General features: G+C 51.1%; 1 protein-coding gene across 4 annotated transcripts in view; it reads right to left on the bottom strand.

Moving 5' to 3' along the window:
- Tmem181 (transmembrane protein 181) overlaps positions 1-15,981 on the bottom strand; it is a 54,882-nt gene that overhangs the window by 18,487 nt on the left and 20,414 nt on the right. For 3 of the 4 annotated variants that reach the window (XM_015996756.3, XM_006978048.4, XM_042262378.2), the window contains exons 2-5: positions 11,756-11,859; positions 4,783-4,838; positions 2,645-2,735; positions 1,167-1,288 (exon numbers count right to left, since the gene is read on the bottom strand). In XM_015996756.3, the coding sequence (XP_015852242.1) occupies positions 1,167-1,288; positions 2,645-2,735; positions 4,783-4,838; positions 11,756-11,859 (373 nt within the window). Of the gene's footprint in view, positions 1-1,166; positions 1,289-2,644; positions 2,736-4,782; positions 4,839-11,755; positions 11,860-12,914; positions 13,142-15,981 lie in introns of those variants that run through there. The other variant, XM_076552864.1, reaches the window with a different exon arrangement.

Below are 15,981 nucleotides of genomic sequence, written 5' to 3'. Positions count from 1 at the left end.
GCATGGCTCAGGGGTTGTAGCAGACTGAGTGTGCATGTGCACGCACGTGTGTGGTGTGTGATTCCACGAAATTAAATGCTCCTGTGCAGCAAACGAAGCAGTCACCAGGGTGAAGAGAGGGAGGGAGCCCAGACTGGCGCTGCTGGGCGAGGGGGGCCTGTGTCAACGACACCTCAGACAGGGGATTGACATAAAAGGCCACAAGAACAAAACACCAAAACCCAGAACTGAACACGGCTCTCAAAGGAAGAAACATAAATGATCAATGCTTCGAATGCCCAACATCCCTACTCATCAGGGAAATGCAAATTACAAGTGCTCTGAGAGTCCATCTTACCCCAGTTCCAACAAATGCTGGTGAGGAGTGTGAGGAGAGGAGGAGGTGCTCACTGCTGGTGGGGGTGTACACCCCAGCACTACTGACATCAGTGTGAAGCGTCTTCACAACCCTGACCTAGAACTGCCAGTGACCCAGCTGTAGCCACTCATGGGACATGCCGGTGGGACCTGGCACATCCATGCTTATTGCTACACCACTGGTAGGCGCTGGGCAATGCGACCAACCTAGATGTCCATCAACGGATGACTAGGGACAGAAAGTGCAGCACATATACAACATGGAATTTATGTAAGCAGAAGAAAAACCGGAATCCTGAGGGTTGTGGAAAAATGGACGCAGCTGGAAAGCAGTATGCTACGCAAAGCAAGCCAGATGAAAAAGGACACATGCTGCATGTTTTGTATGCAAAACCTAGACTTAAATTTGTGTATGTGAGTTTACACATGTGTGTATCTGTGTATGGTGTGCAGAGGTCACAAAACCAGAATGCGGGTCACAAGAGGGATGCAATCTTGAGGGAGACAGGGAAAAAGAAGAGACAGGACACACTGTAAGGAAGCAGGAAGCGGGCCTAAGGGGGTGGGGGTGGGGGTAGGGGAAGGGAACCGGAGAAAAGGGGGCCAGTGGGAAATGGAACAAGAACCAAGCATACGGCATGTGTGCATGCAGACTGCATGAGGAAACCCATTATTTGCATGCTAATCTAATGAATGTTTTTAAACCCATTTTTGAAGCCTTCGCCTAGCTGGGCCCGTCTGCTGGACACGCAGGTCTGTGACGGCGTTTGCAGCTGATGAGTAACTATGGAGACATCAAACACACTCACCCCCGCACACGTGAGGGTCCTCGTCCGATTGTGAACCTTGTTGTGAATGTATATCGTGGTTCCATCTTGAGCCACACCGTTGACCTTCACAGTCATGGAAAAGCTGGTTTGAATAGATGTTTCTACAAGAGAAAGAAACTTAGGATCCGCATTTGGTGAGACCACACCAGGCACCTCCCGGCAGCCAAGCCACCTGCTGACAGACGGTACAGATAGCCCACGAGCATCCTAAGGCTCATTACCACCCACTCCGTGTTTGAAAGTCTTACATCATTCAGCAAAGGGAAGCCTTTGCTACCTCACACCACTGCTGAAGGGCCTGTGTTATGTTAAACCCGAATTTCTGATCCATCTATTACCCCTTTAATTCTCCACATAAATTCATATAATCAGATCTCTATTTCTGATCAAAATTAATTATATATTTATTATAAAAAGAGAACAGGGCTGTTGAGGTGGCTTAGCAGGTAAACCCGGCCAACCACCTCAGCTCCACACCAAGGACCCACATGGCGGGAGGAGAGAACCCACCCCTTAAAGTTGTCCTCTGACCTTCCCCCCCCCCCACACCACTTAGGACTGGAATTCGGATCCTAGCAGCCACAGAACAAGTATCCCACACATGCCTGTAGGCCAGAAAACGTGAGCCCCAGGTTCAGGGGGAGGTCATGGGTCAAAAGAACAGGCAGAGGGTGATGTAAGAAGACACAGGATGCCCTCTTTTGGCTTCTGCACCAACACACAGGTATGCACACCCCCCCCCCAAGCAAGTATTTAAACAAACAAACAAAAACTCACATAAAGGTGGCTTCACTGAACAATTCCAACCCCACCTCAAAAACAATAATTAATGTTTCTGTGTGCATCCTTCTTCTAGACCATCTTCTAAACACACAAGTTCTGATGTAAAACTTCACTTGGCTTTTTCTCACTTCTTTCACTCTGGTCAAGGGATCGTCTTCAAATCCTTTCCCGGAGTGCCTCAGCTGATCAGAGACCAGCCTCACTTCTCATTAGGATGACTTAACGCTTGTGTCATGGAAGATGCAGAGGCTGGTCTTTGAAAACAATGGTGCCCCAGGGCTGGGCTTCTCAGCAGCTCCCCTCCCACAAACCCCAAAAGCTGACTGGCACAGCTGTGCCCTATAAGATGTTCAGTGGCAGCCCTGGCCCCTCCCATGTCAAATTGTCCCCACGCATTACCAAGTATCCCTGGGGACCAGAAGCATGCCTCAGGGTATCAGGACCTAATTCTCCCTCAACTCTGCACTGAGCTCAGCTGTCCTCATCCCACAGAGATGCATCCCGACTCCCACTGGGGCACGGCGGAGACCTTCAAATCTTTCCTCATGGAAGTCATGGGCATCTGTCTCCACACATCAGCCACCATGCGCCCAAATACTATAAAGTCTTTTCCACCTCTTCAGAATGAGTTTATTTTAGACACAATGAGCCACCCCCAATATCGGGCTGCATACCTTCCGAGGGCTCCAGCTCGACAACACACGTCAGCCATAGTTGTTGGTTATACGTCGACAGTGGGTTTGAACGTATTTGAATTGGCTTTAGCTGGAGCAAAAGAAAAAACAAAAGTCATCACGTGCCCTGTTCACAGACTCCCTGAACACCTCGTCTTCATGTTTAAAGCACATGTTCTGCACACAGCTTGGGACGGGAGCCCTGACAGAGCTGGGTGGCTTTTCCTTTGCAGAGCACGAGGAGTCAGCCTCCTAAATCACCGCCTTCCCGCCTCTTCAAGACTCTAGGCAGCAATTCCTACCATCAGAACCTGCTAAATGCCAGAGGAAGCCACTGGGGGGAAATGGAAAAGGCAGACAGATGAGACACGAGCTGGTAAGGGACACCAGGGAACAGTGTTCGCGTCCCCGGCACCATGCGTCTCCATAACCATTTCTAACATCGGTAGACTGGGTGTGTCGCTGGCTGGTGTGGTGTGCGTCACTTCTAGCGTTAGAGCAGGCTTACCCCTCCTGCAGAGGACAAGGAGAGGACTGTGTGGTCGCTCTGCAGTGTCCCATGGCAGAGGCCGTGGAGGGAGCTGGTGCCTACCTACTCTTCCCAAACCAGCATGATTTGAAGGCCTCAAACTGTGGAGGTGAATGTCCTGTCTCGTGTTCAGGCTGTCAGGGTCTCCACCAAACTTTCTGAGACCACAATTGTCTGAAAATCTTGGGGGAAGTAGAAGCTATCAGAGGGGAATGTGTCATCTTTCGGAAACAAGACGTTTGCATAGAAGTTCCATAGGATGACTGTGACTGTCAGAGAGAGACCCTGAGAGGCAGACTATGAGGCCCATGATTGTCAAGAACACTCATGGTGGGCTCTCCAAACCAGACCCTCTGGCCCAGAGCTCAAGACAACAAGGAATGCAAAGAACTCTTGAAGGCTGCCCACCCAGAACTCATTCCAAGGCAGCAGCAGCAGCAGCTAAAGGAATACAGCTTTTCTCTTTGCCCTTTTGGAAATCATTAGGAGAGCCAGGCATGGTGACATACTACTTTAATCCTAGCACTCGGGAGGCAGAGGCAAGTGGATTTCTGTGAGTTTAAGGCTAGCCTGGTCTACACATCAAGGTCCGGGCTAACCAGGGCTACAAAGTGGGACCTTGCCTGAACAAACAAAAAGTTGTAAGAGGAGACCCTGGAAAGTAGGCAGGGGCGCAGAAGAAGGGAGGTCGAACATGGACACTGGAAGTCTAGGTGATGTGAAAACAGAGCACAGTTTACAGAGACTGGGTATGGCTGACACACAGAGACACACCCTACTGTCTACTTCTCCAATCGAAAGGACTTGTTTTCCATAGAGGTGAGAAATCAAGGTACATTTATAGATCGGGGAGCAGACTTTCATTTGCAATGAGCTCACGCAGGAAATCCCAACCAAAGAGAGCGGCGACTACTGGAACCGACCCGGAACAAGTCCTGACTTGGACAAACACAGCACAAAGGTCAGTCCGTAAAGTGCTTCCCATTCGAGCATGAGAATCTGAGCTCTGCCCGGGCATCCACCAGGCTGGGTGCCACACAGTTGCAATCTCTGTGCTGGGGAGGCAGGCAGAGGAGGATTCCTGGGCTCACTGGCCAGCCAGCCTAGCTGGCAAGCCCAAGTCCCAGTGAGGGACTCTTATCGCAAACAAACAAATAATAGGCTGCCAGCTCCTGAGGACCAAACCCTGTGGCTAACCTCTGGCCTCTGGCCTACACACACACACACACACACACACACACACACACACACACACACACACTAAACTTTTTAAAGGAAAGGTCAGGTGCCTAAGTAATCATTGTTAAAGTGGTGAGTGCAACAGGATTTTCCGGCACGAGCAATCAGAACAGGTTACACCATTTGGAAGTGAGCTGTGGTTCCGTCAGAGGGAACACCAGTGTCCTTCCACAACCATCCTCTGAGGACACCGAGGACCCCCGAAAAGGGAATTTCAGCTGCCAAGAACCTGACCGTGAAGAAGAACTGCGTGTTGCTTGAGAATCCAGAGCAGGGCAAGGGCGGACTGCCCTCAAGGTCCCCAGCAAACCCACTTCCCAGTGACTCCCCAGTTTATAACGAACCGCCCGACGCTCACAGCACCTCTTACCTTTTTGCTACTATTCAGTGAGAAGTTAGCCGCAGAGGTCTGGATCACTTTGGGTCCTGAGAGCGACAAAGGGGAGGAGGGAAGGCGTTAGAGCGGTTAACTCACTGGTTTGTTCTAAATGTGAGAGACACGGGCACATTAGACACAAATCATCTCTTGTACTGGTCGCCTTATTTTTTAAGTTGGTAAAATGTCCAGACACAGACCGGACGGACGCCCGCTCTGTGTGACACAGCTTCCATGCCCATTAAGGCACAACGACCAACAGGCCATGGTGGTCTCTCCACAGGCTCCCTCCCCAGTGCTCTCCACGGGGCTTTCTGCTGTACATGGCTCCAATGAAACATTACTAAGAAGTCCATTTAATGCATTCATCCAACTAACCCAGTCTTCTAGAAATAGTAAACAGAGGCGACAAATGGCAGATATCCCAGCACAACACAGGGCTTTCTTGAAATAGATATTTCTTTTTAGAAAAGACTTTTTATTTTATTTATTTTTTAATTTTTTTAATGCTGAATGCTGTTTATTGAAGGAGGGAGGAGGTCTTAAACACAGGCTTACAGCACAATGGGAGAACCCTGGAGGGCAGAAGTTTGATGCTGATGTTTTACAATCTTGCATCTAAGCTGTTAACGCCCAATATGCAGGATACACAGTCAAGGAACTTCCCTTAAGCATTCAGGAGGGTGGAACCCAGCAGGGAATTAGCATAGGGAGGATATCAAGGTCAAGGTCAGCAAGCAAGGCAACAGTTACCCAAAACGGGGGCCAGGGCCCTACAGGTCCCCCTTTTACTAAAAAATGAGCTTCTGACTTAGGTTGTGTGGGATGTCAGCAGGTCATGGAGACGCCTGCCCAGGCCACACAGGCGCTCTGTCTTAGGTTAGTGAGCGCCTGTCTCTGAATACTCATTATCATATAGGCTCAATCGTGTGTGAGCTGCAGAATTAACCGCTGCCAAAGATCTCAAAGTGGCGCTGGGCTTGCAGTCTGTGTGTTTGACACAGAAAAGACCAACAGAGGTCCTATCCCACCCATAGCCAGTAGGCTAAAGACAACTGAGCCATTCCCTTCCTTAACGAGCCTTACTGCAAACTGGAGTCCTTGTAAGATGGTATCCCAAAAGCAAATGGAACTTGAGTTTATAAATTTATAATTTTCAAAGCCAATCGAAATGTTAAAAAAAAATTTATTTATTAATGTATATAGTGTTATGCCTGCACATATCCCTGCAGGCCAGAAGAGGGCACCATATCTTGCCAGAAGAATTCACTAGATCTCATAATAGATGGTTGTGAGCCACCATGTGGTTGCTGGGAATTGAACTCAGGACTTCTGGAAGAGCAGCCAATGTAAGCCATCTGTCCAGCCTGAAATAGAAATGCATTACTGAGTTCTTTCTTCCTCAATTTTACTGTGATTAAAATACACAAAGGACTTAACATTTTGAGCACATTTAAGAGTACAGTTCAGCAGGATTAAGTACATCTGTACTGTGCACACATGGCCATCCATCATTGTAGCTCTTCTTGTAAAACCCAGTCTGCCCCATTCACTGACTCTACACTCTACCCACTCTGCCCTGGTAACCCTCTCCATGTACCTCGGTGAGTGGAATCGCACAGGGTTTATCTGTTTGTGATTGGTTTATTTCACTTAGTATAATGTCCTCATGACTCATGCTGTAATGTGTCTAAGTTGTCTAGTTTTTTCCTTTTTACAGTTTGTGTGTTTGTGTGCACGTGGACACCAGATGACTGCTCGAGACAGCTGGTGTCCTCCTTCAGAGCTGTGAGGCCAGGCAGCAAGCGGCCACTGGTTTTATTCACGGGGCCATTGGGCTGACAGTTTACTGCAGGGGATCTCTTGAAACAGAAAGGTGAACAACTCAAAATAGCTTTAGGAAGTCCCTGAAACTGACCGGATTCACTAGGCCCCTCCCCACCAGAGTCAGCAATAAAAGCTCAGACTCCTCCTCAAAGGAAGAGAACCTGAGCTGTAAAAAGAGATCAGAGGGGAGAAACCCTACAGAGTCTGAGACCAGACCAGCTGCCCGGAAGAAGCAGAAACCAGCCGAGCTGCTTGGAAGAGGTTTAGACCAACTGAGGCACCTGGAAAGGGACCTCCAACCTCTGAGCTGCCTGCAGGCTGTGCAGTGGGCTCCAGGTTCCCAGTGTTGTGAGCTGTCACTCATGCTGGGATGCGCCTTGGTGATGCAGCTGTCTGTGAGTCATTTCTGCTCCTGTAAGTGACCTCTGGTTAGACTTTGGTGGAATCTGTGCTTTGGTCTGTTGTGGGATCCCATCTATGGGTCTCACTACGTAGCCTCGACTGACCTCAACCACACCATCAACCCTGTCTCAGACACCCATGTTCTGGAAACACAGACATGTGCCGCCACACCCAGCCTCTCCCCCTCACTGTGGAAGAACAACATTGCCAGGCAGGATTCCGGGTTGAGAACTCTTCCAGCATTTTGAATACACCAGTTTGTCTTCTGCTCTGGACAATCAGATGGGGTAAGAGCTGGCAACCTCACCGGGCTCTCCTGTTTGTGGTGAGTCCCGCTTTCTTGCCGTGGTCAGGATTCCAGCTGGTTTAGCCTTCCTACAGCTCAGCTGCAGTGTCTTGGTATGAGACTGAACTTAACCCACTCGAGCTCATTAGGCTTCCTGGGTGCAGCATGTGTTCACCTTTCATCAGTCAGATCTGGCAGCTCTTCTGTCTCTCCTCTCTTCCCCCGAGACTCTCATAATGTGTGTACCAGTCTACTTGATGGCGCCCAAAGCCCCCGTGGGTTCTGTTTATCATCTCCGATCATCCTCACCAGGCCACCATCCTACCTGCAGGTCCCTTTGCCTGTCCCGTGAACTGTTCACCTACGGTCCTTTTCAGCTCCAGAACCACCGTTCGGTTTCTCACCCTTTCCCAGCATTCCCGTCGTGGCCACACTTTGCTCTCTGGCTCTTCCCACGTCTTCCTCTTCCTCTTTAAGCTGTCACAGCCTTTGTCGAGCAGATCTGTCACATGGTTTCAGGGACACAGTCTTGACATAGTTAATTTTCTCTCATTTGATGGGCCATACTTTAGCATTTCTCAGCCGGCTTTGTCTTTAACTATGATACTGTGGTGCCCTGGAGCTCAGGACCTCCCCACTCCCCAGGGGTTCCATTTTTTTCTGCCTGGTTGGTTGTTGCTACTTTGACTTCCATGCTGAAGGACAGCCGGCAGTGTGAGCTCATGGTCTTGGGTCTTGTTCTCTGGTCTGTGGTTTCTCCGGACAGGTGTGGTGAGTGCCTAATTTCCCGATTATGCTGTTCCTTTTGAATCTCCAAATGTTCAATGTTTGGTTCCCAAGAGGAAAAGAGGAGACCCATGAAGGGGATCTGAGAAGAGCTAGTTAGATGGGGTGGGATTTACCCCATGGCGGTCCCGAGTGCATAGCCATGGCCACCTTGCCTTGCCATGCCTCTGTGACCAGAAGCATCAATGGAGGAGAAGAGCTCAGGTTCCCAGTTAGGGACACAGAGTCCTTTGTTCACCTCAGTTCCGACAAGCTATACACAGGACAATTCAGAATATGAGCCAAGGACGTCTGCTTTAGAGCCAGCAGGGGTCTGAGGGTCTGCCACAGCACTAAGGGCCGTACTGGCGAAAACCAGTCACAATGTAATGTCCAGCCGCCCACCCCTGGAAGTTACAAGCCCCCAATAGACCCCAGGATCCCAAAGTAGCTCGTCAGTCAGGTTCTACTGCTGTGGCTGCTCTAGGTGTGGAAGCACACTCCTTCTCACACTGCCACCTTCCCAGAATCCCTAGCGTCTCTGATTCTTACTGAGATCGATCCTTCAGGGCTTTGGCCTTAGGTGATTTTAAAATTAATTTATGGCTGGATTTGTTTAAAACATGTTATTCCTGCCAGGTGTGGTGGTGCACACCCTTAATCACAGCACTTGGGAGAGAGAGTGGAGCTCTATGAATTCCCATCAGCCTGGTCTACATAGCAAGTTTGAGGCTAGCCTGGTCTACACAGTGAGACTCTGCTTTAAGTGGATTTTAAAAACTATCACTCTTAGCTTGTGATGCCAACTCTTCGGGCTGCCTCTGTGGCTGCCCCAGCCTACTGCCGACAGTCTGCCTTCCAACTCAGACTGCTCTGGTGTCGTGTATGTCATGTCTCAGAGGCATCTGAAAACGTTGCGAGGATGTCTCTCTGTAGGAAGAGGGCCACTCGGCCGCGAGGTATCTTCCAAGCAGACTCCCCAGACCAGTGGGCTCTTACTCTGGCTTCTGGGAAAGACTTAAGAACTGGCATCAGGAGCACCTGGACTCTAAGCTAACTGGCACTCTGGGCCTCAGTTTCCCCATCTGCAGAATGAGGCGGTAACACAATGGTTGCTAAACTACCCCGAACTCTCCAATAGTAACAGTGCCACATAAAGTAATTAAGAAGAGCGCACTAACAACAGCCAGGTTCATGTGTTAATCTCAGCGGGGCACAGGGTGTTTGATTAAACATTGCTCTCACGTGTCTGTGAGGGATTTCCGGGTAAGATTCGCGTTTCAGCCAGCAGACTGAATAGAGCAGACTGCCCTACCCAGGGAAAGCGGGCCTCTTCAACCTCCTGAGGCCCAGACACACATGCTAAGGAGAATCTGATCTCCCTGTCTCCAGTAGTAACCTGAGTCTCCTGCTATGAGACTCAGACCATTAACCCCTTGGTTCCCAGGCCCCTGGGCCCCAACTGGTGCACTGGCTTCTCCTGGCTCCCATTTGCCGACTGCAGACCTGTGGATTCCTTAACCCCCCGAATCGAGTGAGCCAGGTCCCTTACTTTACATAGATAGAAAAATAGTATCACATATTATATAATTATATAGTATATACTATAGCTCATAATTATATACTTAGATCTAATAATATTAACAATTATTTATATTATAAATCATTTATACTTTAGTGTAAATACAATTGTTTATAATTATGAATATATTATATATTATAATTGTATACAGTAATGAGATGTAATTATAATAATATAGTGGGTACACATATATGCATACACACACACACACACACACACACACACACACACACACACTCATGTTTCTTATTGTTTCTGTTTTCCCAGAAGATTGACAGTGATCTGTGTGATGAAAGACAGTGATGAGAACCTGACATCATCCCAGTCTTGGCCTTGGGCATCAATTTTCACCTTCCTTTCAGAGTAAAGGCTGGGCACAGTCTGGGGAGGTCCAGACAGGTGGCCTAGCCAAACAAAAGTTGGCTAATATCACATGCGATACTAATGCCTCCCCACCAATATGAGAGGGCGGTTTGAAATGTAAGTGACATAATGGGTAAACCTGCATACATATGGGTAAACCTGCATCACGGTTAATCTAACTTGAACCCCTTGGTGACTTAACAGGAAGGGGAAGTTGGCTGTGGTTGCTATGGTCACAACCGTGTTGTTTTCATTACCACAAGGCAGGAAGCATCCCAGGGGCCACCCTCTGCCCCCGCCCCAGCCACTCACCAGTCTAGACTTCAGTTGAGATTAAGAAACTAGCTTTCTGAGGCACAAATACCCCTGGGATATAACTAAGCCTCGATGGCATTCATCCTCGGTGTTGAGTGCGTCCGTCACTTAGAACAGCTTCCACAGACTGCCCTCGGTGAACAAGCTCTCTTACTCAGGAAGAGAGAAATGGAGGAGCATACTCCCTCACCAAGGCTGGCTCCTGCTGCCCGCCCATGTTGGAGAGAAGACGGAGGAGACCCCAGCCCCCGAAACCTTGTGAGGACCACTCAGCTCCTGTGGCTCTGTTGGGGGGCTGGGGAAACGGCTCAGTGGGCCAAGAACTTGAGGCGCAGGCATGAGGGCTGAAGTAAGCGCTGAGTGGTACAAAGGCCTGCCTGCAATCCGGGGCTCAGACGGCAGAGACGGATCCCCAGAGCAAGCTGGCCGGCTAGACCAGCTGAGCTGGGGAGCTCTGGGTTTGGAGGGAGCGATCCTGCCTCAAAGTATAAGGTGGTGAGTAACAGAGGAAGACAGCTAACGTCAACATCAGGGGACGAAGACACACACACACACACACACACACACACACACACACACACACGGACACGGACACGGACACGGACACACACGGACACGGACACACACGGACACGGACACACACGGACATACACACACACAGACTCACACATGGGGACACACACACAAACACAGACTCACACACGGGGACACACACACACACACACACACACACACACACACACACGGACACACATGGACACACACAGACACACGAACACAAACGGAGACACACCACAGACACACACAAACACACGGACACACACACACAGACATACACACGGACACACACACAGACATACACAAACACACACAGACACAAACACACACAGAGACACACACACACACACACACACACGGACACACACACACACACACACACACACACACACACACACACACACACACATAGACACCAGCCCAATCCCCTACACCCCAAGTTGCATTCACCTAGACTTTTACATGGCCTGTCTCCCCTTAGTCAGTGGGTTCTGGATCCCCCTACACCCAGGACACAAAAGATTCTAGAGATGTTTGGGTGGGCTGCAAAGCAAGTTCAAAGCCAGCTTGGCTTATTTTTAAAAGAAGAAGAAATTATGTGGCAGATAAAAGGCAGGGTAGCAGAAGCTGCCTGCACTAACAGACTGACCCAGCTGTTCGCCGGGGCTGCTGTGAACAGCATGCCTACCTTACCCAGCTCGCCTGCTACACCTCCAGAGAAGACAGGGTTCGGGCCATGACCACCTTCTGCCCCGTGGGCTCAGAGAGAAGGCCTGGCTGGGAGGAGGAGGGGGAGGAGGGCACAGCTGGGCTGGCAGCACCGAACCAAGATCACTGGAAATGGAAAGATGATGAAAAGAAAGACTCACCCTTGATCCCAACGAAGACGGTCAGTCCAAAGCAGATGAAGAAGACGACGAACACCAGGACGAAGTGGCGCTTGGACAGTGTGTAGAGCCGCATGGGCGCCAGCCTGTGGAGCAGAAGCCAGGGGTGAGGACAGCCAGGTCTCACACATCAGTCCCTGCCCAGGCCGGCACCACAGGCTGTGTCGGACCTGCTTCCCCTCAGAAGCACACTGCTCCAAAACCAACTGACTCCCCCCCCCTTACTAAATAGTCTCCGTGACCTCGGTAACCTCTCATGAGGGGGTCATCTGGATGTTCTGTGTGAGAGCCCAGACTCAGCCATCGTGGTTGGAGAATGAACGCATTGTGGTTCCCACGCCAAGGAGAAATGTCACCACGCCACAGAAGTGACCTAACCTTTTACACAGCCCACTTGTAGCTGCCAGAGTAGAGCCACAGCTCAGACCAACAAGGAGCCTGACTCGACGGTACCGCCATCACTGCCATGCCCAGACCGGGAATACCAGGGACCCGAGGCACCAGGCATTTCCATCTAGTCTACCTCACGCTCAGAGCCCTCAGAGCTTACGATTCTCCAGCAGAAGTGCCCCACCCTGGTGAAGAGCATCCTACCCTTCCCAGGAGGGCTTCTGACCCCTCCTCCAAGGGGGCCTACAAGCTTCTGTGATCTACAGGAACACAGAGCTATTCAGAGGACTGATCCCAGCATGCACCTGCACGTTCCCTCAGAACAACACATGGGGGGGGGGGGAGACTGGAGAGACAGCTCCGCGGTTACAATCATATACTGCTCTAGCAAAATTCCCAGAACCCACATCAGGTGGCTCACAACTGCCTGTAACTCCAGCTCCAGGAGATCTGATGCCCTCTTGGCCTCAGTGGGCAAAATTACACATTGCCCCCACCACCCGGCCCCCACAACCCGACCCCCACCACCCGGCCCCCACCACCCGACCACCACCACCCGACCCCCACAACCCGGCCCCCCACAACCCGACCCCCACAACCCGACCCCCACAACCCGGCCCCCACCACCCAACCCCCACCACCCAGCCCCCACCACAGATACATGTGCGCACACATCATTTAAAAATGAAAATAAATCTTTAAGACAAAACCACAGGAAACCGTTTGCTGTTCAGCATTCTATGTAGCATACCTCAGCTTTGCAAAACCCTAGGACTCTGCAGGCACAAAACTGTGCCCTCCAGAGGGGCCACAGTATCACAAGCACATGAGCAATGTTGGTACTCCAGTTAGCGCCACCAATAAAAAGCAGTGTTGACAGAAGTGATCGACCCCACTAAAGAGTCCTAAGAGGTGGCTGACCCCCGCCCCCAAGGGAGGAGCTGGGGTTCGCTTGCTGGCCACACCTGTGTTCCTACTGCTTGACTTGGAAGCTGAAAAGCCACAGGAAGGCTGAGTCAACCCGGACAGAGGCGTGGCCTGGACACCCAGGGTAAGGTTACCGACCTGTGCTCACAGTCCACACACAGCCCTTCCTTCCATCTGTGCCCGAGACTCCAGATGGCAGGCAGGAAGTCAGCCATGGGGCCGGGCACAGACCTCTGCTCACAGTCCACACACACCCCTTCCTTCCATATGTGCCTGAGACTCCAGATAGCAAGCAGGAAGTCAGCCATGGGGCCGGGCAGTCTCAGCCCAAAGGTGAGGCCTGGGAGCCATGGCACTCTGACGTGGCTCTGCTGACCGAGCAGGGTCCGTGCAGCCACCTGGCCAGTACTCATGTGGCCTGGCTGGCTTCCAGACCACGATCCCTGCATTTGGTGAAAGACGGAGTGAAGCCTGGAGGTTTCCCTGGGACTCTGGCCCTAACATGGACGGACCCGTAAGCCATCCTGTTGGCAAGGCAGGAGGAGAAGCTGGTGAGGTAAGAGTGTGCTGCCAGCTCAGATCCGGGGCCCTGAGATAGAACCGGCCTCCGGGAAGGAGCCAGCTGTCTTTGTAAAACACAGTCCCCACTCCAAAGGGTGTAAGCAGAGTTTATTGAGTTAAACATGAGTGACCATGGCCCAGGTACACGGATTCATATTGCTTTGGTGATATCTTCCACCATGGAAGTGGTTACATCAACTTTTATCAGTCGATAACATTTACCAAATACATTAGTGGAGACACTAGGCAGGCAGGTTATAGCAAAACAGGGAGTCTTTGCTGTAGGCTTCGGGCGCTGATGGTATGTATCCTTAGCTTTGGGATGGGTGGCACCTAACGGGCTGTGTCTTGGTCAGGGTTACTATTGCGGTGGAGAAACATCACGACCAAAGCAACTTGGGAGGAAAGGGTTTATTTGGCTTATGCTTCCAGAGCACGGTTCATGATCAAAGGAAGCCAGGACAGAGACCCAAACAGGGCAGGAACCTGGAGGCGGGAGCTGATGCAGAGGCCATGGAGGGGCGCTGCTTCCAGGCTTGCTCACCATGGCTTGCTCAGCCTGCTTCCTTTTAGAACCCAGGACCACCAGCTCAGAGATGGCCCCACCCACCGTGGGCTGGGCTCTCCCCCATCAATCACTAATTAAGAAAAGGTCCTACAGCCCGATCCTATGGAGGCGTTTTCTCAGGTGGGGCTCCCTCCTCTCAGATGACTCTAAGCTGTGTCAAGCTGACATAAAAGCAGCCAGTGCCGCCCGTCACCACATGGCAGAGGCTTCACTTGATAGTAAAAGGCCGTTAGAACGGACACACGGGTAGGCGGTCAGTGGCGAATGGGAGAGCCGGAGCTGTGAAGGCGCCCGGCTCTCAGACCGCAGCACCCCAGCTCCCACGGTCGTCTACAGACTCTTCGACACAGGAGAGGCTCGTCCCGGGACTTTCGGCTCACACCTTGGGTTTACAGCCCGGGAAGCTGAGAGCTGGAGGTGACAGCCCGGCCCGGCCCGGGTTGTCTCATATGTGCTCTCTGGGAGCACCTGTGGCTTCCCTGCAGGGAGGCGGCTCTGGGAAACAGGACTCAGCAATGCCGGGCTGGAAACGTGGAACTCCCCTGTGGAATGCGAGTCCTGGCAGAAGAGCAGGCGCCCCTCCTGTGACCTCTGTGTGACCCAGGTGTCTCTTTATACAGTGTGTGTGTGGATATGTTTTTGTTTTCATATTGAAAGGAAGGGATGGCTTCTAGGCAACCGCACAGGACATTTCCGTGCAGAAATCAAAATTTGCACAAAGCTAAATGGACCGGGTGGTGGAGAGAGTGCAAACGGACTTAGTTAACAGGATCTCACCCGTGCTAATGATGCCAACTGAGACAAACGTGCCAGGTCGCAGGAGACGCTGGGACCAGGGGAGGCTGTGATCTTTGCCACTCTCCTAAGAACTGAAAAATAGTGTTTAGAAGTCTCAGAGCCACTTGTGGACTATGACGGCACTTTGTTCGGGGCTACCTGATCCTGCTAGTAGATCGGAGACCAAGCAACATGGAGGGCGCCTCGGGCAGAGGCTGGCAGGCACAGAAATCAAAGGAAGATTAGACTTTAAACCTGGAGTTAAAAATGCATCATTGGCCAGGCATCATGGCGCACGCCTTTAATCCCAGCACTCTGGAGACAGAATCAGGTGGCTCTCTGTAGGTTCGAGGCCAGCCTGGGCTACACAGCAAGTATAAGGACAGCCAGGGCTATGCAGAGAGATCCCATCTTAACAAACAAACAAACAAACAAACAAACAAACGCGCCACCGACATCCTGAACGCGCGGTTACTTAGCAGATGAGAAAGAAGCCAAACAAGGAGTCATTAAGAAAGCGCCTGATGACGCGGCCAAATGAACTATCACGTGACCCACCTAGAATACTTGGCTCCTCCAAAGGCTAACCGCAATGTGTCACTGGGGGCGGGGGAGATGGCTCAGTTGGCAGAATGCATGGGGACCTGAGTTCCGATCCCCGGTACTCATGTAAAAAAGCTAGGCATGGGACCAACAGCATAACCCTAGCTCTGGAGGGCACAGACAGACAGACAAACCCCTGGCAATCAGCAAGTGGAGAGTGACAGAGGACGCCCACTCTTAACCCTGGGCCCCCACATCTGTGTGTATGTATACACACACAATTTTTTAACTAAAAAAAAAAGCCTCCTAAGTAGAAAATCCCCTAGGTTAGCAATCAAGTCACCCAAATCAGTGGAGGAAGACACAGAATAGCAAATCAACCCTAAGCTTGAGATATGCAGCCTCACACAGCCACCCCAGATGTGCTTAGCTGTGCGCTGGG

Source organism: Peromyscus maniculatus, chromosome 16 (assembly GCF_049852395.1).
Source record: "Peromyscus maniculatus bairdii isolate BWxNUB_F1_BW_parent chromosome 16, HU_Pman_BW_mat_3.1, whole genome shotgun sequence".
Classification (NCBI taxonomy): Eukaryota; Metazoa; Chordata; class Mammalia; order Rodentia; family Cricetidae; genus Peromyscus; species Peromyscus maniculatus.
The sequence above is the reverse complement of the archived record's forward strand: the minus strand, read 5'-3'. Positions and strand labels throughout refer to the sequence as shown.